General features: G+C 38.3%; 3 protein-coding genes across 11 annotated transcripts; 1 reads left to right on the top strand and 2 right to left on the bottom strand.

Moving 5' to 3' along the window:
- Positions 1 to 10: 10 nt before the first annotated feature.
- LOC113735218 (ankyrin repeat protein SKIP35) lies at positions 11 to 4,570 on the bottom strand. The gene is made up of 4 exons (XM_027262218.2): positions 4,413 to 4,570; positions 3,278 to 4,129; positions 2,424 to 2,853; positions 11 to 1,070 (listed from the first exon to the last, which is right to left on the bottom strand). Exons 2-4 carry the CDS (start codon positions 3,850 to 3,852, stop codon positions 264 to 266), a joined length of 1,812 nt encoding a protein of 603 aa, XP_027118019.1. The 5' UTR covers positions 3,853 to 4,129; positions 4,413 to 4,570; the 3' UTR covers positions 11 to 263.
- Positions 4,571 to 5,643: 1,073 nt separating this feature from the next.
- On the top strand, positions 5,644 to 16,575 carry LOC113735216 (chloride channel protein CLC-e). 8 transcript variants are annotated; one of them, XM_027262215.2, is made up of 8 exons: positions 5,646 to 6,485; positions 8,338 to 8,728; positions 9,769 to 9,969; positions 11,034 to 11,500; positions 14,043 to 14,603; positions 15,054 to 15,247; positions 15,598 to 15,669; positions 15,807 to 16,575. In XM_027262215.2, the coding sequence occupies exons 1-7, from the start codon at positions 6,006 to 6,008 to the stop codon at positions 15,656 to 15,658; spliced, it is 2,355 nt and encodes a 784-aa protein (XP_027118016.1). In that variant the 5' UTR covers positions 5,646 to 6,005; the 3' UTR covers positions 15,659 to 15,669; positions 15,807 to 16,575. The 8 variants fall into 8 exon arrangements, 4 of the variants coding, with proteins under 4 accessions (XP_071938959.1, XP_027118016.1, XP_027118017.1 ...); XR_003459531.2 differs by having other exon boundaries at positions 5,647 to 6,485; positions 15,598 to 15,725; XR_011841767.1 differs by having other exon boundaries at positions 5,648 to 7,725; positions 15,598 to 15,725.
- Positions 16,576 to 17,709: 1,134 nt separating this feature from the next.
- On the bottom strand, positions 17,710 to 23,832 carry LOC140037770 (ankyrin repeat protein SKIP35-like). Of its 2 annotated transcripts, XM_072082860.1 has the most exons (5): positions 23,582 to 23,831; positions 23,416 to 23,469; positions 21,355 to 22,381; positions 20,115 to 20,547; positions 17,710 to 18,850 (listed from the first exon to the last, which is right to left on the bottom strand). In XM_072082860.1, the coding sequence occupies exons 3-5, from the start codon at positions 22,008 to 22,010 to the stop codon at positions 18,056 to 18,058; spliced, it is 1,884 nt and encodes a 627-aa protein (XP_071938961.1). In that variant the 5' UTR covers positions 22,011 to 22,381; positions 23,416 to 23,469; positions 23,582 to 23,831; the 3' UTR covers positions 17,710 to 18,055. The 2 variants fall into 2 exon arrangements, with proteins under 2 accessions (XP_071938961.1, XP_071938962.1); XM_072082861.1 differs by lacking the exon at positions 23,416 to 23,469 and having other exon boundaries at positions 23,582 to 23,832.
- Between the last annotated feature and the right edge of the window lie 221 nt (positions 23,833 to 24,053).

Here is a 24,053-nt window from a genome sequence, read left to right as displayed (position 1 = left end):
GAAGCAGCTATTGCACAATGACTTCTACCTGGATACCTTCTCAATTTAGCACAACCTTTTCAAGTAGCTATTGCATACAAAGAAGTTATATACATTACACATACACACGAAGGTACATTTTGTGGCGAAACCCCATACTATATAGCACAACCCTCCTCTTGGCAAATAAGAATTTGATAAGACCTTGTAGCCTTCTAACTGAGCTGTCATTTTTATTACTATCAAAGACATAAACGAGAAACAAGAGATCCAAAACTTTTCCATTACAGAGCCGCCAGTGCAGTGACCAGAAAAGGGGGAAGATGATGCTCTAGCACAGACAGCAGCTGTCTTCCCTGCCTTGCCTCTTCCAGTTCCACACCTCCAAGCCTTCTTACTGCTTCCACAAGTTGCCCTCTAAGCCTTTGGGATAACAAGGAACCCCCTGCCTTCAAACACTCCCTGTACAACGGCAGGTACGCTATTGCAACCCTCAGGGGACCTGGAAGATCCCTCAAACAGATAGGAGACTCGCCCCATTTTATGATACGCACCAAGTTCATATGGTGTTCTCGTCCTTGCCTTAATCCGCCTAGAAAAGCAGCCTCTGACCAATGCTCCTGAAGAAAAGCCCTTAGCTCAGGAGCAACAGACTCGTCGTTGGAATTAGCAATGGTATCTGCAACAGTATATGTAGCAGTTGGGTCGCCTAGGAAGTCTGAGCGGAGGAGAAATGCAACCCCATCAAGAGACCCCCCACTTCGCTCTGCAGCGGCCTTGAGAATTTCAGTACTCAGGGCTGCAAGGACGTGTTGAGGAACGCGAGGGAGGAGATATGAAGCAACCTCAACCTGATTGCTGGAAGTAGCAGCTGTGAGAGCAAGACAAAGTTCCATGTCTCGGCAACCCCTGTTCACAAACCATTGAACCACTGGTATGCAACCCCTCTCGGCAGCTCTCATCAGAGGACCCAAGAATGCCATCGCATTTCCCTCTTCCACTAGACATTCCATGGTGTCGATTTTCCCATAATGGGAAGCAAACCCCAAAGCCAGGTCAACATCAATATCCAAGCTGTTCCTTTGAGCAATCTAATAAAATCCAAAAGTAGCAACCAAAAATCATGAAAGTCTATGTCAACTCTAAAAGGTGAATACATGAATACGTCTGAATGCTTATCCAAAAAAGGACCTCGACAGCTAGGATTACTATGCAAAAGTGTAAAATAGAAAACAACAGAATTTGATAATCTCAACACTCATAACCAGGTGTTGCAGTTGAACCAGAACTTTGGAACTAGCCAGTGAGAACACCTTAACAGTGAAAACACTAATTCCTGTTGCTCCATGCGGCAATGGCACCCAAAATTGGCAAAGAGCAGTATTGAGAGGGCCATGCTAAGAGAAACTTAACAACGGTACGCATAAGGGACCCGAGGTTTATTAAAGTATAAATACCGGAGATTATCTTTTCTTCTAGCAAGGAAAAAATGAAAAAGCACAATGCAATATCCGCAATCCACAAACGCAATCTTAGTAAAAACATTTTAAATTATACTTCTTCCAACTACTTTCTGGGGACAAGTTGCGTCAGGATAATTTTGCAAGAACAAATGTATTCTAATTCTCTAAAACAATTGAAATATGCAACTAAAGTCCATCTACACATGAAAACTCTTTGAATAAAATTTGCACACATAGGATTTTGCACAAGAAATTCTTAGCACCATCAAACAATTCTATGACTAACCTTGCAGCATCATAGAAAGAAACAAATACGACAAACAAAGCTAAGCTACAGTCGATCTAAATATGATGTACCAGGTTATCTTTAACCAAGATATTAGAGAAAGGTGGTAATGAACAACCTCCAAAATGTCCCGTGGAATAATTTGCTAAAAGTTTTTTGTTCCCCTCTAGTAAAAACTGAAGTTTGTGCTAAACACTTTCATAATCAGGTCAGCATAAATTTCATTTCCCAAATCATGTTAAGTGCAACAAATAAGCAGGAGAGTTCTTCTATTTCTCCAATAGCATCAACCTTGTCATTAAAAGGTGATGATGCTCCAAAGAAGATTTACACACTTTCCATTTATTGCTGTAAAGCAACATAAGAGAATATCACAAAAGAAAGTCACTGCATAGTTGAAAAAATTTAACAATGTTAAAGGAACAAATTAATCAACATAAAATGTGCAATACATTAGTTTCCCGGTGCATGTTTATGTTCATTTAAAAAAAAAAAAAAAGGGCAAAGGAAAACAAACAGGAAGGTATGAGTCAATTGATGGGATCCCAATTATAAACGAGAAGTACCGCAATCGAATTACTTCAGTCAATGTCAAAAGAGAAATAGCACACATCAAAATGCTGAGATAAGCTCCTCCAACTAGAAGAATACTGAAGTAATGACATCTAGTTTTTAACAGCTCTGAAATATTCTACCTGCAATAAAATGCGAACAAGCTCTGTACTTCCGAAACGTGATGCTTCAAGAAAACATTGGTTGACATTGTCTGCACCGCTCTCTACCAACATGCCCAGTAACCCTTGAATTGCAAATGCGGACGGACTTGATGCCCAACCAGGATCAAATGAAGTTGCAAACAGTGTCAGTGGAAAGCAAGCAGCATCAAAAGCTTCTGTGAAGTCCTTTCCGCCAAGGTGCTTCCCCACAAGATCAAGGAAGGTCTTGAACGCAGATAGCTGTATTTGGATCTCAGAAATGGTAAAACCAGCTCTATCCTCATTTCCCTGACAACGAAAGTGGAAACTGATACATTTAAGAGCCCATTCTGTAAACTTCTGAACCTTTGCACTAGCTTCAGCCTTCAAAATCTCATCCCCATTGCATTCCCGCAATCGTTCATGCAACCTGAAGAAGGAAAGTGTAAAGCTGTAATCAGTACTAATGTCTCAACTAAGATGGCTGCACAAATCAGCGTAAAATTACAAGGCCCGGTAAGATCAATATCCTACTGCTATCAAGCTAGCTTCTGCCTCGTATCTGCCTCAACTCAAAATTTAAATCTGGCTTACAAGCTAGGTTATCAACCTTGATCGCAGAATGTCAAAATTTACAGATATCTCTTTAAAAATCACTGTGTGACCAGTGAAGAGAATCCACAAGAAATATACGGTACCAATTATGACCACCAATAGGACAGTGAAGCAGCAACGGAGTTCGACAGCTAAAACCCAGTAGAATAATCTATTAAAAAAAATGTATAGATACTGGCACAATTCAAGTCACGATTACATGAACCTAATTAAATCAGAAGGAAGGCAGAAGTCTTTACCTTTGTGCCATTATGGTTACAGTATCTGCATGGCTCATTTTTTGACTCTGACAGGCTGAAACGCAGGAAGCAAGAAACGAAGTTCTAAGAGCAGCTCGCGTAAAGTCATAAGCGCCATTAGCGATTACCTTCCTCATCACTCCCGTAATACCATGTAACTCTTGCTGCGTGCTGAGAAACCAAACCGAATCGAGAGCAATACATAAGGTGTCGTTGAGAGCCTGTGGATCCGCCAACACGATCAGATTGTCAGCAAGCTCCCAATCCCGGGTACTCACAGCACCCTGAAACAGCCTACCCAGCTCCAGTCTATCCTCCCTACAGAGCTTCTTGTCTTGGCCTCTAAGCCTGTCATTTTTCGCAAGCCCGGAATCAGAATTAGCCAACCTACATCTAAGTTTCTGAGCTCCACAACCACAAGAACAAGAACAAGAACAACATTCTTCCGAGCCCTCTTTAGGCACAAGCAAGGTCTCCTTCAAAATCACAACGTTGGTTCCCTCATCCCCAGCATTATCATCTGGGCATAAAACTACAATCTCATTCTTTGAAGCCTGGTTGGATTCAGCTGCCATTTTCTTCAGATCATCATATCCTCCAGCCGAAAAAGGTGCAGTTTTTATACCATAAATTGCTACTATTAAACCTATAATCTGAACAATCCCAACGGGCCCAGATGCCTAAGAAATCTCATTGTACAGAAGCCCTTCCCCCTGACCTTGTCAGACTAAAAATTGAAGGACGGTAGCCAGAATTTTGTTAGAAGCAATCATAAACTTGAGAGAAACCCAAAACCCCTGTACCCCTGAAATTGAATTAGCAGTTGCCATGAATTTGATCGACCTCTAGGTCCTGAAGAAACCAAATTAGCCATTGAGAATAAGTTCCAACAAACCAGAAATCATATGAAGATGATTACATTACACCCAAAAAATAAATAATTTTTTAACCCAAAAAAAAAAACAGAAAGAAAGAAGACTCAGAAATGGGAGCAGAAGGATTGCTGATGAATATACTGGGAGCAGGAAAGAAAAGAAATAACAGAAGAAAACAGAGAGAAAAAGAAGTTAATCCATTGCTAAATCAATGGAGAGCGGAAATAAAGGAGGCGAAGGAGAAGGGGTTGACTCCGTACCTCAATAGCACTGTACCAGTGGTTGTTGCGTAGCTTAGAGATTCCATTTTATGGCTCTCATCACTCCTCAGCAGTCTGCAGTCAGCACCACTACTGAAACTGAAAAGGTTTACCAAAATTAATGATATGTTTACGTCATCACCCCCTCTCCCTCCCTCGTCCACCCAAAACTAAGAAGACTATTTGGACCACAAAAATATCAATTTTAAAAAAAAAAAAAAAAAAACCCAATGCAACCTTCTTGAATCAAGTAACGAGCCCGTTGACTGAATTTTACTGCTTACACTGCTATATTATTGTGTACCAAACTAGTTTGGGTTGTTTGGGAAAAAAAAAAAAAAAAACTAGTTTGGATTGCAAACAAATCAAACTGTTGCTCACCTCGTGACTGAATTTTACTTCAATGTTTTATTATTGATTAAGAAAACATGCATGTTTTATTCATTTTTAAAAATAAAAAAATTATATTTTTATTTATTTGGAACTCAGAATAGGTTCGACCTAGAGGTTTACACTGAAAGCTCGTAAATTCGACTTCAACCCAAATATACCAAAACTCGATTTAATTCGACCTGTTTGCGGCTCTAACACTAATAGCATATTATTTAGGACGCTGTTACTTTTTTTTCTGCTGCCAATCATACTGAATGAGTCGAGCTCAGCCCAATAATACCAAAACTCGATTTAATTCGACTTGTTTGCAGCTTTAACACCAATAGCATTTTGTTAGAACGCTGTTACCTTTTTTTTTTCTGCAGCCAAAATAGGAAACAAAGACCACAAAATAATTCAAGAGTGGAGTTTAAATATGTCACTTATACTAGTATTAAGTTTTATTTGTAACAAGGAATTTGTCCAATGGTAAGCTTTTTAAAAATTAGTTTTTCAAATACTATTAAGATTTTTAAAAAATAGTCTATTTTTTTTAATATTTAAAAAAATCTCAAAAAATATTCTAAAAACTCTTCTACTCTTAAATATCCCAAAATATTTTTAAAAACATTCCAAAATATACTATAAAAATTCTGTTATAGTAAAATTTTTTAAAAAAATACCTCTAAAAAATAGTTTATCTAAACGGAGACGGAGATGGTATTTTAATTTAAATCAGAAATTTAATTTGTTTCAACAACAGTCAGTCATTTTGGGAATGAGTGAATTGAGGGGCGGGAGTGACGTGAACCTCCCAAAGCCATACAATAATGATTCACATCATAGTGGCGAGGTGTGAGCCTCTACAGCTCTGCTCACTCTTTTTTAAGTTACTATAAACGTTATCCAGCTGAGCCTAACAACAGCAGCTATGTACTAAACTAAAACTGTCGGCCGATCATCCACCGGACAGGAGACCAACCCCTTGTTGCCTTGGACTTGGGAAGTTGTGGTTTGTGAAGAAGGTGGGTGCTTGCTCTTCATTAGTCCTTCCAAAATCCAAAGACAAACCAATTGCTGTTGGTAGCTTTTTGGTTGCTTGAGTTGAGGGAGGGACGTTGTATTATACTATTATATATCATGTCCAAGTTATAAGAGGGTATCCAATTCAAGAATCGTCAGCACAGAAGAGTAGAGCTGAGGAAATAATAGTCATAATTAATGATGGGTTTTCTTTCGACCACCAAGCCAATATCATCTATTGATCAATGCTTATGCTGCTACTCTTGTTGTAATGCCTTCTTTTTCTTGCGTCCCCGCATTATTCCCAGTTCTACTCCTCCACCACCGCCACCATATCCCATTTCCATGTTGAATTCTAGTAGTACGAGGACATCCCTTGTTGTTTGCCACAGTTCTAAAGAATCCTCAGCACTCGTGATGTCACATTTGCACAACGCTACTACCAAGTTGAACATTGCAGGAAGGAGGATGAGGAGGAGGAGGAGGAGTTTGTTAGTATTCTGTAATACTAATGGTGGCAACAGCAACGAGGACGAAAATGACGGTGGGCCGGGACGAGAAGCAGAAGAAGAGATAAAAGAAGAAGCAGAAGTTGTTTCCCCAGAAAACAAGGCCATCATCAATGCTTGCCTTGTTGGTCTCTTCACTGGCATTGGCGTTGTCCTCTTCAATATTGCGGTATTATGTCATCTCTCTTATAAACTACTTGCTACCTTCACAATTAATCAATATATATTCTTCTTCACCTACTTCACTCATCTGATTCAAGTACAATTAACACAATCCTTCTTCTAGAGGCTAGGCCTCCCAAAAATAGCTGTCTCTCGTTTTCTTATGATGATTAATTAAGCACCCGAAACTATGATCCACATCCCATTCAAGTCTTCCAATCTTGATATTACATTCAGAATGCCCAAATCCCACCAAATCAAAGTCAGGACATCATGCCAATTAACACTGTCTACTTACACAGATTCAGAATTACGATCTACAAGTCTGACAACTTTTTTGTGTACTAGTAATAATATTTATCAACAGTATACAACTTGGTGTCTTGGTTGGACTTGATGGTCTTCCACATGGCCTCTGAATCAAGAAGACATCGAGAGCCAAAACCACTCGACAGCCTTGTCTTGTTCAAGCAATACGCAATAAGCCAAATAATCTGGATTAATACTAGTGGAAGAAGTTATATATTGTGTGTATGACATCCCAATTCCCCTGTCGCTCATTTGCCTGAAGAAAAAATTTCTGAGCTGTAGAAGAAAAGTTTACAGGCTTTGAGGTTCTGGATACAAGTAGGAAAAGGAACTTCTACAAAAATCTGTGTCCTAGTATACTTTTTTTTTTTTTGGCATTTTTCAGTGTATAATGGCTGGAAAATCTCTTGACGGTTGCACATTTCTTTTCCCTTCTAACACGCAGATGTAATTTGTGTGCTCATCATTTGCTTCTACCTTGCTCAATTTTGTGATCAGGTTTTCTTATTCATTTATGCATTGCTGGTGCTGCATTCATAGTTTCTGTGTTTATAGTCCATCAATAAAATGATGAAATTGAGAGCGATGGTGAAATGTCGATATTGCATAAGCAGTAAACACTTTACAACTAAGAAGCAACATGTATTATAATGTGCGGAAAGCAATTGTTTGGATGTTGAAACAGGCATGAAATGCCGACAATTATTTTGCAATGAGAAGTTCCAAGAAGTTGTCAAGAAAATGTCTCAAGATTGACCCTTTGAAGAAATATGAAGAATATTTATCCCCATAATTGAATCTGAGGACTAAATTGCATAAAAAGGGAGCTGGCACAGTTGTAGCAATGCAATATTGGCGCTAGTGTATTTACACTCATCAGTGAGATAGTTTAGATGCTTCAACATACGCAACCCCATGTACAGAGTGAAGGTGAAGTGGTAAGTAAACATCCAGCCAATATCTAGAACACCAACTTGCCTCCTTGAAAGAAGCCATGTCCAAAATATTTCACATGTAGCCTCCAGAAATGGTTTCATTTCTTTTGATGCTGCAATATCACTAGTTTGATGGCAATTTATGGTCTTATTTTGTTCAAATTTATAAACAGCCAATGTGCAAAGATAGAAGTAATATGATTTTCAAATTTTATTTTCCTGAGAGGATTTGAATATTGCAATTTCATTTGCACAGCCTCTTATCCAAGCCTCTAAAGAATAGTTCAACAGTGATTTTCAGGTTCTTGGAATCCATCTCCTTAATGTTCTCCATTTTGATTTTATGTAGAACTGACTCTTCAATAAAGTTCACTGTTCTTCTGTTGCTTTAGCAAGTTAGGCCTTGCGAAACATAAACTGTTTGTACCATTTGCATGGTTAATAATTATAAGGTATCATGCATCCCCTGAAAACTCCATCTCATACCTCTAGTTATTTAACTTGGCATAATCAAGCTATAAAATTCTATTTGAATTGGGATCGACTGTTTTTGAAGGAAACCGGTTTCATGGCCTGCTTTAGTTTCTTGCTCAGCAGATTTACCTTTTCGTTTAGGTGGATGAAATCCGACATGTTTTCTGGGATGGAATTCCTGATCGAGGTGCCTCATGGCTAAGAGAGGAGCCAATTGGAGTAAAATGGGGACATGTTATTTTAATACCTGCTTGTGGGGGTTTGTTGGTTAGCATGTTAAAGCTGTTCCAAACTGCTATAGAGGAGCCCAAGAATTGGAATTTGTCATCTAATGTAAAAGCAACACTAGACCCAATTTTTAAGGCAGTGGCTGCTTGTATCACCTTGGGCACTGGGAACTCATTGGGACCAGAAGGTCCTAGTGTTGAGATAGGTGCATCTATTGCCAAGGGAGTGGGTACCTTGTTCGACAACAGTTCTCTGGGAAAGCTATCCCTCAAGGCTGCAGGGTCTGCTGCTGGAATTGCCTCTGGTTGGTTTTCCTCCATTTTTCTGGCTTTCTGCTTGACAGTGTCATATGGTTGATTTTCTGTACAAGTAAACTTCAGTTTATCAGCATATTAGACACTTCTTCTAGACAGAGAGTTAAATGCATTTTTGTGGTGAATTTGGAATTTCTTGTTCAATAACTATGTGATCTGTCTTCTGCATACCACAGGTATAACCTTATACATGAACTTTGGACTATTAGATTCAAATGAAAGTATAATTCTCCTATTTATCTCAGTGACCAGCATTTCTTTTTTAACAAACAGTGGATTGGTGTTAATATCAATTTCTGTTTGTGCTCTGGCCAGCACTTCTTTTCTGAGCAACAGTGGTTTGTGTTTAATGTCACTAATTCATGTTGTCATGCTTGCACTAGTGTAAAAGATTGCAGTTGCAAAAACTTTGAAAAAACTCAGCTATGGCTGGTTAAGTCCTAGAGAAAGGAAACCAAATCCAAACGGAAGGAAATTTTAAGGCCTATGATGTTCATAGTTTTATGCTCCTATTGGCTTTATATCAACTAAAATCACACATGTTTTTCCCTTCAGAACTGGAGAAGTCATTCGGCAATCATATTTGTACTATGTAATTGTTGTCTTTACCTGAGACATGATTATAAAATCACTTCTGTTTCTTTCAAAAATTTGTTTCTTTTGTCCTTCTGTTATTTACTTGCATGTTATGCTTGATCATCATTAACATGCCAATGGTTATGTAGAGCCAGCAACAATTTCCATACCTAGCTCATTCTTGGAGACAAAATCAGTGGCAATCAGCGTTATACTATTTTCTTGTCTATTGAACCATCATCTCATCAACATCCTTCCCATCCTTAAGATTCTTACCGTCTTGTTCTTCTGCCATCTTCTTGTCCTTAAGATCATTCTCATTGAAATTTTCATTTACTTTACCTCCCAATTCTAAGCTGTTACAGCTCTGGTGAGTTTGAATTTATGTTACATGTAAATAAGAATTTTATGTCATCTGTTAACAATATCTCTTTGACTTCCTTTTGCCTTGAAGGGTTCAATGCAGCTGTTGCAGGCTGCTTTTTTGCAGTAGAGGTCGTGTTGTGGCCATCGCCAGTAGAGTCATCCTCCTCATTGACAAATACAACTTCAATGGTCATTCTTAGTGCTGTGATAGCTTCCGTAGTTTCAGAAATTGGTCTTGGCTCTGAACCTGCCTTTATAGTGCCAAATTATGAATTCCGTTCACCAAGTGGTAATCCCCATTCTTGTTTGCTCAAAGTTTCCTTAATTAATACCTAAAGTATGCAGATCCAATCAAAGATCTCTGATACATTGGAGTAATTAGACCAGGCTGAGGAGGAAATAAATTACATACCAAGCCAAAGAGTGTTCATTCTGATACTCACATTCCGTCTCTTTATGTGTTTCCTTTTCCAGAAAAGCCTCCCTTCCTGACTACAAACATGTCATCTTCAATGTGGTATTGCTGTCTCCACTATTTTTTCTCTAGGCTAGCATTTTCCTGGGATTAGTGGTGTACCTTTAGTTAATTTGCTTGTTACAGACATGATATTTAGGTTTTACATAAAGACAATCTCAACACAATGATAAGGAGAGGAAGTCATGGAGAAAACACAAACTTGAAACTTAAGAGGCCCATGAGCATGTAATGTCAATGGACTTCTGAATTCAACCTGTACAATAGATGAGCTTTCATCTGAAGCGGATGAAGTGGATTATGTTCTCTACATCATCAGAGAAATTCTGTAACGCTAAGAGCTACCTCAGGATCTTTTTCTGTTGGAAAATCTATTTCCCACAGGAACTTGAGTTTATCCTCGAAACTGGAACGTTTTAATTTCAAAAAACTGTGTGTCCCTCTGTGGCATTGTGTTTTCTCTCCCAATCTTGCAATATTGGATGCTAGACTAAATATGTGTGAAAAAAATGCATGAAACATCTACCAGCTCAGGTATTTTAAGGCTTTTTTTTTAAAATGTAAGGTAGGCTTCAACACTGTTGATGAATTTCTGACCTACACGAATAAAAGAATTGTGAAAAAAAAAAAGCAATACATCCGGTTTCGATTCACTGTTATGCAATTGAGAAGAGAAGTTTTGTGTCTCCTACATAGGGATGAGGAATTCTGCCTCATGTTGAACTATCTAAGTTTTCAAGGCAATTCTATTATAGGTGATATCTTATACATCTGTTATTATCACTCTTTTCGGTTATTTGTTACAAGACACTAGAAAGTGGTAGGCTTTTAACTGCTAAGCTAACACCAAGGCACCTGAATCTTTTCTTTCATTTCAGAACTGCCTCTTTATCTTTTGCTGGGTACGGTGTGTGGCTTGGTTTCCCTTACCTTATCTCAATGCACAACATTTATGAGAGTAGCTGTCGACAATATTGAGAAGATTACTGGCGTTCCAAACACCATTTTCCCCATATTTGGTGGTTTCACTGTTGGTTTAATGGCATTAGCATATCCAGAAATTCTTTACTGGGGTTTTGAGAATGTTGACCTTTTATTAGAATCTCGTCCTCTTGTGGAAGTTCTTTCTGTCAATCTGTTGCTTCAGATTGTGGCAGTCAAAATTTTAGCTACCTCTCTATGTCGGGCATCTGGATTAGTTGGAGGCTACTATGCACCATCGTTGTTTATTGGTGCTGCTACTGGAATGGCATATGGAAAAGTTGTTAGCTTTGTGTTTTCTCAATCCAATCCAATTTTTCATTTACCCTTCTTGGAAGTTGCATCACCACAAGCATACGGCCTGGTATGTTTTAGTTACTCTAATGAGTGAATTATATGCCTCCAGACTTGTAAACATGTCAATCTGTTGCATTGCTTTGAGGTTCTTGGCTTTGCAATGACACATTTGTTGGAAGAATGATACAAATGATATTATCTTCCAGTAGATCTGTGTGCCCTGCATGTATTGAGATCAAATCAATGTTTTCGTTTTCTCTCTTTCATTTATTTTTGCATCTTTTGTGCTATTGTTTTTTTAATGTGGAAATTCCATATAGGGTAAAGTAACCTAAGGATTATATTCTCCTTAACTGATACACAGAATTGCTATTGAGCCTCTTTATTCAGGTTATTACCCTGTTTTTCAACATAGACAATTCCCACAGTTTTTGTACTAAGTAAGTCCATTGTGTTTCTATCATCTTTCAGTACCAAGAAAGTGCATAACTGGCAGTTTCCAAATCACGCTATCTCCTTTTCCAAATAACAAAGCCTGCCAATAAGACTAACCCTCTTTGGCATTGCAAGTTCACAATCATGATTTTCTAGCACATGGGGCTATCTAGTTTTCTTCTTTTTGGGCTAAGCATTTGGACAGAAATATCATTTACAGACTTTTTCTAATTTCTTGGTAGGATTTTTAATCTTCAAACCCTCACTTCTTCTTTTTTTAAATAGTTCTTTAAACCTGCTATAGAATAACTTCAAACCAATACAAAGAAAAAGATGGGAAGAATTCTATGGCCTGGCATGTCCTGTACCCTTAAGGATAGTTCAGATTGGTTATATCTCCATACTCTTACAATCCAATGCTAAAGGGTTGATGTCCTTGACCCTTATCTTGTCAAACTGCTGGTAGCATACATTTCCTTCTGGTACCACTGATAATGAAAGCAAAATTGATGATTTTCTCCGTGAACCAGCCCTATATGGGCATCACTATCAGGTTTTTTGGTTCCTTAACCCCTTATACTTAGTTTCAGAATTAAAGTCTGCTTTCCATCTGGTCTCCTCCCCTACCTTATATACTCAGTTGCTCCCATCTCCCAGTTTTGAAGAATTGTTTGCTCAAAACCAAGCCAGCTGCATGCGCAAATGACAAAAAAAAAAAGAAAAGGAAGAAGAATAAGGTTCCATGACCCATTCAACACTTTGAAAATCCCTACATGGCAAAAGTTAGGACTCCGTTGCAGAGTACTGATGCCTTACTAGAATATCTGTTTGAGTTAGAGTTACATCCTAAGAGTCCTTTCAAAATTCATTAGCTACAAAGTAGTGAAAAATAATGGTGAGTTGTATGACAACTCCTTATACAATTCATAGGCGGCTAGATATTAACTTGAAAAATATACTATTTTTGTTGAATACCTTTACCATGAACTTAATTTATCTAACCTTGTATTTCTGGTTTTGAGCTGCTGTAAGCAGAATTCCTTCAAAATATTTGTTGTAATGCCATATGTGGCGAGATGCTGCAAGCTTTTAGCCTTTTTGGCTACTGTGCTTGCTTTTTTGTACCGTGCTCCATTTGTTGTGATAAAGCAGATTCAACTTCACATTACAGAATCCAAACCTGCTGCATTAGCCTCTCTCGAGTTACCTCTTCAAAAGTTAGATATTGTGAATCTTTTGAAAAGTTCTCACGCATTTTTGTCATTTGATCCCCTTGATGTAGGTTATCTTTATTTAATGGTGGTTACTTTGCCTACATTTTGTCCTTCTTCTTGGAATACATCCGCAGCTATAAATCTAGGAAAACTTGATTAAGATTCATATCGTATATGCGGTTTACTATTAAAGTTGAGCATAAACCCTTTCAACTAATTGAAACTGGATCTCTAGCGCAAGAAGTCCCCTCAGCATTTCCTATTTGTCAGCCAGATACTGTAATGTTTAAAAGGAAAGAGAGGGAGAGAGACAGCGAGAGGGAAGTAAATTCTTCTAGATAAATGGATCCAAGATGGGCACTGCTTGATGAGTACTGAAGATTGCAAAAGTTTACTGTTACAGTTGCTTCTGGGCTTCACATGCTTTTTTTTTTCTCCATCACTTCTTCACTTGAGTTACTACTTCTTTGTAATAATTTCTTTCTTTTCTATTTTTGAGCGGTGGTGTTGCTAGCATTATTAAGACTATCTGTTTGTTATAGAGAGACTGCCTTAACTTTGTTTCCTTCACCTTAACATGCCGGAAAGCTTAATTTATTCTTAATTACCTAATTTGAGTGTCTTGAAGTAAGTTTCACATCGTGGGATGCCTCATTTGTCAGAAGTTCCTTCTGTGTGTTAATCAAGTTTCCTGGTCTTAGATGATCAATGTACCCTTGGTATAATTATGAGAAAAATCATATCTTGGCTCTGGATAAAACAACATAACATAGTATCAATCATTGTCTAATGTGGATTAGTTAGGCTGGAATACCCGTATGGTTTACTGAAGGATGTACCCGTATAAGCAAACCAGAATATTTGTGATTTATAAGGGTCTATCTTCATGCTGTTGTTTTATAAAGCTTTTATTGTTTGGCACGTTCTGATAATATTACTTCACTCCGGTTTGTTGCACAGGTTGGTATGGCTGCTACTCTAGCAGGCGTATGTCAGGTACCTCTTACAGCAGTTTTGCTTCTTTTTGAGTTGACACAAGATTATCGGATAGTTCTACCCCTTCTAGGAGCTGTGGGGCTGTCGTCATGGATTACATCTGGGCAGACAAGAAGAAAGGGAGTTGTGGGAACAAAGAAAGTCAATAATGAGAATGCCTTTTTAAATCAGCAGCCTGAAATATCTTCCTCCAGCTCACCACTTGTATCTTCTGCCAATTCTGTTGTTGAAAAAGCATCAGATGAAAGCAACCTTGGTGAACTTGGGAGGTTACTTTATCTGGGTGGGCCCAATGATAATACAAATGGCATCACGCATAGGATTCTGGTCGCACAGGCCATGAGAACCCGCTATGCAACAGTCATGATGAGCACTTCAGTAGCAGAAGCAGTGTCGCTCATGTTAGCAGAGAAGCAATCTTGTGCAGCCATAGTTGATGATAAGGATCTTCTGATTGGCCTTCTTACTCTTGCTAATATACAACAATTCACTGAATTATCAAAGGCAAAAACTAAAAGTCCTAAGGTGGGTTCTGGAATGCTTTTGATCATTGATTTCTGCATCATTATCAAATCATATTTAGGAAAAGATCAGCTTTCTGCTGTTCTCTAAATAGCTAATTCTTCCACAAATTCCGGAAAACATTCTAAAATCGAAGTCTAGACCCCATTCATATCTCTCCAGATGGAATAAACGATTGATGAGATGAATGCCAGTGAGAGATCTTAGCTATGTGCATTTAACTCCTTGAAGGAAACTAACTGCGAAGAGGAAAAAGCCAAATAAACAAAATTGGTTACTTGATACGTTAAGGCAAGGGGACAACACTAGAGCCCACACAGGATAGCATTACTACCTGTTAGCGTGCATGTTAAACCATGAAATGAATTTTGCTTTCCAGCTAAAAGTATCTGAATATTAGCTTTCTTTCCTTTTTATATTATGAATGATGTCTATTGGCATCTTGATATTTAGGAGCTTACAGTATCTGAAGTATGTGCACCTGAAGGAGAAGAGTGTCAGATACCACTGTCTGTAACACCAAATATGAGTCTCCTTTCTGCTCAAACTCTGATGTACAGACATCGTATGAGTCAAGTACCAGTTGTTCAGGATCAGGGGCACCCAGTTGGCCTCTTGGACAATGAATGCATCAGTCTGATATGCCGGTAACTGAATCACGTTCTTTTTCTATAATGTACTCTATGCTAGTTGACTGGGATAATTTTACTGTTCAAGGAAGTTGGTTTAGCGTTCTGGCTGGATCTAACTCGAACAAAATTTTGATCGTGTAGTTGTGATCATGTCTTTGACTTTTTGTAACAAATTATAGATATTTACTAAAACCATTGCTGCTTTCTTTTTTTCCATCCCTACCATATAAATCGTGCATATTTATTTAGAGTTTCATATATGAACTATAACCTCCATGTCAAGTTCCTAGGATGAATTAGTTTCTGAGAACCTAGTGTCAATTTTACACTCCTCACCGAATTTGTTTTTCTTCATTTGGGTACAGAGGGCTAGCAATTGGTGAACGCCTCCAACAGTTTCCCACGCTGGAAAGATTGAAGAATTGATATTTTGGAAGGTCTAACCTTTTTGCACAGTTGATCTGACCTTGCTGTCATGACTCATATGGGAACAGTTAATCCCTCTACTATAGTCCTCTGCAATTTTTAGTTAGAAAAAACCTGATTCTTAGAGCATCCTAATGGTGTCGTGCAGATACACTGGACCAAAAGGCAAATGGAGAAGATGATGAATGCTTCTAGTGTTACTTTATCATTTGATGTCTTCTATTCTTGCCATCTCAGCAAATTAAAAGTTAAAAGAACAGGTAGTTCAAAATTCCTTGGGATCTCAGCTACCATCTTGATCTATCAGCTGGGGTTGAGAAAATTGCAGCTAGCTTAAGCAAATGCATATCTGACGAACCACACATTTGGTCTCTCTATGCTGACATCGAGAGAAGTGATAACAAGAGCTCTTTCAACCGAGAAAGTGGGAGGATTACTACGCGAGTAAACTCGCAATCTTCTTGCTTGCTGGTTGTTCTCTCGGCGAGGACAGGCAATCTGGACTTTTGCATGCAGCCTTTGTAAAGTGTCCGCGAGAGTTAGTTAACCCCTTGACAACATAAAAATTTAGTCATGTTTGTATAGAAACAGTCGATTGTTGTCATGTAGAATCAGAGATCAACAGAATGTATACAACCAAGTTTTGCAGTCTATTGTCAAGCTCAGAAAGTGGGAGGACCATGGGAAGCTGACTTGCAATCTTCTTGCTGATTGTTCTTTCAAGGAAGAGGGATGATCAGGGCCTGACATGAAGCTTTGAAAAGGTATCAGGGATGGTTAGCCCTTTGACAACATGAAAATTTGGTCATGTTTGCATGGAAAAACACAGGTAGAATCAGAGATTGACAGAATGTATATGGATCCAATTTTTGTCATCTATTGACTATATACCAATGGGGTAATGCCTACTTGCATGATGGAAATTTTCAAATTCAATCTACCAAATAAGTGACAGATTAGCTAAAATCATTTCCCCATAATAATTAGTCCCTCAATCATTTGCCTACATTTCAAGTATTTTTCAATCTCACTTTCTTTCATCTTTATTCATTTGATAAACTTGAGATAATTTATTCTCTAGATGTTTAGATTGTCAATCATAGAAAAGATAGCATTTGCAGAAACCTTAATGGTAGTCTCTTTTAATTTTCTTTTAAAATTGGATGGAGCCGAAACTGGATGTATTGGAATGGTTGACTACCAAATAGAGACTTCCCAAAGGCATTTTGCTAATTCTCCTTGTAAACACAAAAGAGGTGCTTACAAGTCACAAATGCAGAATGTTATTTGAACTTGGTCTGATTAATTAGCGAATTAAAATCAAATGAGCTCGTAGCGAGTCAAGTTGGATTCGAGTATCAAGTAGTTTGATTCATTTTTCAACCCTAAATTCAGTCGCTGAATGAGTTGTTTATTCATTCAATTCACAGTCAAAAAGAGACAGAAAGGGAAGGACTTATATTATCAACGTCAAACTGTTCATTCAATTCAAAGTCAAAATTCGATTGCACTTTTTTTGGCCCATCAACAATACATTATCACAAACAAGCATTTCAACCGAAAAAAAAAAGTTTAATGTGATACAATTACATCACTTTGATAACATAACATTAATAGTAAGATATTCAACTTTTTCCATTTCACAAAAAGTACCCCCATACATTAATGTTTAGTTTGTCAACCATTAGACTTCCCACAAGAAAAGAGTTAAGCATGTTGGTTAATTTCATTACACTAACATCCATTAAAAGTTCATATTCAAGTCTTGATCCCAAAGCTTTTGCCAATCTTTTCTCTTAAATGATCCAAAGAATTCCACAAACACCTGAAATCGAAGTTGAGCAACAATCTTGCACAAGATTAGATTACACAAATTCCTTCCAATTGAGGTAGTAATATAGCTTGCCTAGAACTCTAAATGCAAGTTCCAAGTGTCGTCCATTTCTCATCAAGTTTGTACAATAAATTAGCATCTGCATAAACTCATGGATCAAAGTAGCAGCACCAGCAATATTGGCAGCATCAAAAAGCAAATCAACAGCATATTAAACTGACAGAAAATATACACGAGCATTATCATAATACCGACCTTCTGAATGCAATTTCTCTTGCACATACATGAAAAGTTAACATACACATCGAAGGTATGATATTTCGAGAAACCTAATACCTAATACAACATCAAATAACTAGGCAAGAAGAAAAGTGGCAGACCTTGTGGACTTTGCCAACTTTCAGCTTGATCAGCTACCATTTTATTATAATACTATATGCCTAGAGAAGGCATGCCAGTGAGCAAGCGATAGGGATCGGAAAAAGGAGATCCAAAATTTTGGGGAAAGCCAAAAAAAAAAAAGAAAGAAAGAAAGAAAGAAAACCATTTCACTAGGCAACATCTCATGTGTTGAGCAAAAATGAAGGAAGATGATGCTCCAACACAGCCAGTAGCTGCCTTCCTTGGCTTGCCTCTTCCAATTCCACACCTCCAAGCCTTCTTGCCGCCTCCACAAGCTGGCCTCTTCGCCTCTGAGATAACAAGCAGCCTCCTGCCTTCCTACACTCCCTATACAACGGCAGGTATGCTATTGCCACCCTCAAGGGACCCGGAAGATCCCTTAAACAAATAGGAGACTCGCCCCATTTCACTATCCTTACCAAGTTCATGTAATGTTCTTGTCCTTGCTTCAATCCATCCAAAAAAGCTGCCTCTGACCAATGCTCTTTAAGAAAAGCCCTGAGCTCAGGAGCAACAGACTCATCATTAGATCTAGCAATGCTGTCCGCAACAGCATATGTAGCAGCAGGTTCACCCAGGAAGTCCGATTGAAGAAGAAATGAAACCCCATCAAGTGATCTCCCACTTCGCTCAGCAGCAGCCTTGAGAATTTCAATACTCAAGGCAGCAAGGATATGCTTAGGGACATGAGGAAGGAGATAAGCAGCAACCTCAACCTGACTGCTAGAGGTAGCAGCCGTGAGAGCAAGACAAAGTTCCATGTCTCTGCAGCCCCTTTCAACAAACCACTGAACCACCGGCATGCAACCCCTCTCTGCTGCCCTCATCAAAGGCCCTAAGAAAGCCATGGCGTTCCCCTCCTCCACTAGACACTGCATGGTGCCAATCTTCCCATAGTGCGAAGCGAACCCCAAAGCCAGGTCAACATCAACATCCAAGCTATTCCTTTGAGCAATCTGTCAATGGAGAGAAATAAAGCAACCAGAAAAGGACTGAATGAGAGACCAGTACAGCAGCGCAGAAACCATACTTGAAAAAAATAAAAGACAAAGATCTATCCAACTTTAAGACCACTAAATCAAGACAAAAACCAAAAGGTGCTCAATAACAACACCAAGATCATTAATTCCAAAACGTCAACCATCATAATCAACTGTAGTACTAGACCAGAAAGTTTTGGACAAAATGCTAGTAAACTGCCTAAAAGAATTGAATGACTATCATTCCATCTAATTATAGCACCCACACTGAACTAAGAGAATAATGTGATACCACAATCTTAACAGAAACTAGCGAGATCAATCTTAACTGTGGCATGAATACTGCCCCCAAGTTAACACAAAGCACTGTCTGGTACTCAAAGGAGTGCAGTCTCAGCAACCTACTTTGAATCAGATATCTTCCTAACAGAGTTTCTGGAGGATAATAAATGTGCTTGATTGAAATTATAGAGGCTGGAATTTTGTCTAAGTTATGTCTTGAGAAGAAGGAGAAAAAATTGCAACAAATTTGAGGAAGCTATCTTCCCGAATACCAAAATACTCTTGAGAAAACTTTCTCTTAACAACTTGTAAAGAAAGATTATGTTACCTAGCATTTTGAACAACTTACATAACCCTTAAACATTTAATACTGCCAATGGATTGGTAAATCCCCTAGTGCTGACCTGCCAATTTTCTTTGAGTATATTAATGATGGTTTGAATGCTATGGAGTTAATAGTCATGCTGAGAAAAGTTCACCAATCTGGTCAAGATTGTCACCAAATTGCAAATATCTCTAACAATCCAACATCATCGGGTAGAATAAGATTTGTGCGCACTCATACTTTGGTTTCTTATAATTTTGATTTGTCACTTTAAAACTGGTTTGGTAGAGTAAGCATGAAATAGTACTCAAAAGTTCAAAAGAAAGCAGGTGAAATCACCAAACAAACCATATCAAGGCCAAAGGACTACTTGTGGTTCACCCCAGTGAATACCTAAAGAGGGAAGATTACACAAATCTACTATCAGCGCTTCAGCCATGTTTTAAAATATACAGGAATTGCTAGCAAGTCAAGAGAATTTGCCAATATGACTGCTTAACAAATACTTTGAAAGAAAAAGGTTAATATTAATGTCAACACAAGCAAATACCTGACCAAATTGCGAAGTTAAGTTCTATCATGCAATACAAAAGATTATCAATAACTAGTTTCAATAGATCCAGATTAGCATACCTGTAATAGAATACGAACAAGCTCTGTGCTTCCAAAACGCGATGCTTCAAGAAAACATTGATTAACATTGTCTGCACCACCCTCTACTAACATGGCTAGCAAACCTTGGATTGCATTTGCAGAAGTACCTGTGGCCCATCCAGGATCAAAGGAAGTAGAGAAGAGAGTAAGCGGAAAGCAAGCTGCATCAAAAGCTTCTGTAAAGTCCTTTCCAGTCAGGTGGTTTCCTGCAAGATCGAGGAAGGTCTTGAAAGCAGACAATTGTAGTTGGATTTCCACAGCAGAGTTCTGACCCACTCTATCCCTGTTTCCCTGGCTTCGAGAGTGAAACCCTATACATTTAAGAGCCCATTCAGTGAACTTTTGAACCTTTGCTCCAGCTTCTGCCTTCAAAATTTCGTCCCCATTACATTCCTGCAATCTTTCATGCAGCCTGAAAAGGAAAAATGAAAGTTAATTCACCCTACAAACATCTGAGGAGTGGTAATGCTCAGATCAGTGAAGTATAACAAGGACAAGGTGATACAAATTTCAGCTCTCTTCATATCTTCCATAGCTACTAAGCTTGCACATACTGCTTTAGACACAGCAAGGTCTGCATATGAAAGTTGCATTGCACCAAGATTGCGGTTTAGCATGACTCTCCATTGAAATAGAGAACAAAAAACACTAAGAACATGATATTGTACACCACTTAACCACTATTGATCCCCCACATGCAGAACGCCAGATGCCAAAAGTATGGGCTAGCATGGCATACTCACAAATTTCAGAATGCTAGAATTTATATTCCTTAAAGAAAATGTAAATCACAGAAACAAACCAGTAATACACTCTTCATTAAAAGCAAAAATAAATCTACTCATGTCCTCTCAGCGTATCATTGCACAATCATGAGGAATCGAAATGGAAATAATAGGCAACACCATGAAGAAAAAAACCCAAAAATGCAATAAAAATGAAACTTGAAATCCAAAACTCTGTCAAACATAATTAATCCAGATATTAGAACACCAAAGCACAGAAAGGCTTTATCCATCTTATTAAAAGCCACACTATGTATGACAGTAAACATAGACAACAAAATACCAAAACAAGGCAAGAAAAATTAGCGCCATCACAGATTGATGTAATAAAAGACCTTCACATTGATATGCTATAAATGACATGCACTGATGCTAAATGAGTCATTGTTGCAGTACCATATTTGTACAGGAAGAGAAAAAGGATATGTTTTTACCTTTGTGCCATCACAGTTACAGTATCTGCAAGACTCATAGTTCGACTCTGACATGCTGAAACGCAGGAAGCAAGAAATGAAGTCCTGAGAGCAGCTCTTGTGAAATCATATGCACCATTCGTTATAACCTTTTTAATCAATCTAGTAATTCCATACAACTCTTGCTGGGTGCTTAAAAACCAAACTGAATCCAAAGCAATGCATAATGCATCATTGAGAGTCTGTGGATCTGCCAACAAGATCAGATTCTCAGCAAGCTCCCAGTCATTGGAACTCAAAGCACCTTGAAAAAGTCGACTCAACTCCAGTCTGTCTTGCCTACAGAGCTTCTTTTCTTGCCCAGATTTCTCGTTCTTACCCAGCTCAGAATCAGTAGGAACCAATCTAGATTTAAGTTTCTTAGCTCCACAACTACAACATCCTCCATCTCTGTTGGATTTCCTAGAGTCCTTAACGACCAGTGGAGCTTCACTTGAAAATACAACATCACCACTGCCTCTCTCATCCTTATCTGAGCTTAGAATTGCAATCTCATTGTGGCGACTAGCAATTCTGGTCTCATTGGTTTCAACTTCCATTTTATACTGAGGACCTTGCCCATCGTTGCCCATATTAAGGCTTGGGTTTTCTACTACAAAAACTTTCTTATCTTGCATTTTTGCACCCTTGTCCTCAACCAACTCTAATTAATAATGCAACTGGTTTTCTTCAATTCTTATACAGAAGCACCATAATAACCAGCAAATTGGGAAACACCAAAACAGAGCACCTTACTTTCTGTACTCAATTTTAACCAGAGGGTTCCCACTATAATAAAAACATGCAACTGTGTCTCTTCTAACTAAAAACCCTCACTATACCCTTCTCAAAGAGGAAAAAACCTAAGAAAAGATGGAAAGATCCATAAGAAGCAAATGCTTCTGCCCGTCTTCAGACTTGAAAATGAAGGCTCACTTGAGATACATCACTGTCGCAACCATCAACTTCGGAAGAAACCACGAAAACTGTTCATTCCAAACACAAAAGACTGCAAAGGTAGCCAACAAGTTAGCACAGAAACAAACAAAAAAAAATTAGAAAGCTATTATTCACACATTTTAGGTAAAGGTCATAAACATTCAAAGCAAATCAATAGTCTGTGTTGACTACCCAACATTCACAGAAGATTCAACCTTGCTGTTGTTTTGTATAACTTCTAATTTTCATTGTCAAAGTGTAGAACACCGAAATAGTGAATATTATAATAAAAATTCATTGTGGACTACCCAACTTTTTCAGAATATCATTCCCTACCTATCTTTTCTGGAAGAACTATACACTGGCATCCCTAAGAACTTAGTAACCAATTTATAACTCTAACTTGTCACCAATAAGCTACTCTAATGTCGACCAGCGCCACCTGAGTAAGCACTAGAGTAACATTTTATTGGATGCCAGCAAGATTGACAAAAAATAATTATTCCAAGTTATTTAAAAATCAAACAGTAATAACCGACCCAATGACCTAAACAGTAAACTCTGCAATCGAACACGGGTATCAATTAGACACAACCCTTTTGTTATTTTTGGAAATGATAACAGAGAACTACGAATGAATGACGTGAATCAGAAAGTAAGGATTTGTAGAAAGCAAAAGACAGTCAGTGGAAGGGGCGTGAGCGAACATCAGACGTATACACAAATGACCAGCTAAGGCTAAGAAGTTAGACAACAAATTGATATGCTCAAGCTGGAAGATCCCACTTTTCACACTTTGGAAAGAAGGTATTTAAGCCGTACAAATTATCTAAACAAAAAACCCACTTTAAAATCAGCAGCAGTCCCATATACAAGATACTAGCATTTACTAAACCCATGGATTTAAAATTCGGAAGAAATCCAACTGACCCACCTGCGGCGATCAAATGAAAACGATGGGAGAGGTTAAGCAAGTCCCAAAAAATGGGAAAAAGAAAAAAAAAAGAAAAAAAGGACCCAAAGCCGATCCGATCATACTTCATTAGTAACACAACAATCCATTCCACTGACAGTAGAAGAATAAAAGATGGTTAAAAATCTTACCAATACGAATCAGTGAGCTAATTTCAAGACATCCAGACAACCAACAAAGAAACCCTTTTAATAAAGAGAGAAGAAAATAAGCTAACAGTAGTAGAAAGGGACACCTGATTGGGGCAGAGTCCGGTGGAGGGAATAATAGCAGTAGTATTTAGCGATAGTGAATTACCTGGAGGACGGACGGACGGACGGACAGATCGGTGAAGAAGAGAGAAAAGAAAGCAGGAGGGATTATGATTGTAAGGTGGGTTTTGGGTTGCAGAGATGGAAAATGGAAATGAAAGAGTGTTAGGGCTCTGTTTCTGTGGGCTCTCTCTCTCCAGAATCTAAAGCCTATTTGCAGCCTCTGAGAGAGGGAGAGAGTAAAGGGAAATGGGGCCAAGCAAAGGCAAGGCAACAAATGGCAGGTGACACCTCATCACTCATCAAACGCCTCTTCCCATTCTTCTCCTCCTTTGTTTGCTCTTCCTACACCTTTTTAGGAAAAATTGTAGTTTTGATCCCTAATATTTAGTTATATGCCCTCATATTTTATCTAAAGAAATATTCTGTTCATAAAACTTTATGATTTTAGGTACATTTATGATAACTAAGACCCTATTTGATAACTCAATTCAGCACTTAAATTTAATAGAATTCAG

The sequence above is a fragment of the Coffea arabica genome, chromosome 3c, assembly GCF_036785885.1.
Source record: "Coffea arabica cultivar ET-39 chromosome 3c, Coffea Arabica ET-39 HiFi, whole genome shotgun sequence".
Lineage (NCBI taxonomy): Eukaryota > Viridiplantae > Streptophyta > Magnoliopsida > Gentianales > Rubiaceae > Coffea > Coffea arabica.
Note: the sequence above shows the minus strand (reverse complement) of the source record. Positions and strands in the feature narration are given on the sequence as shown.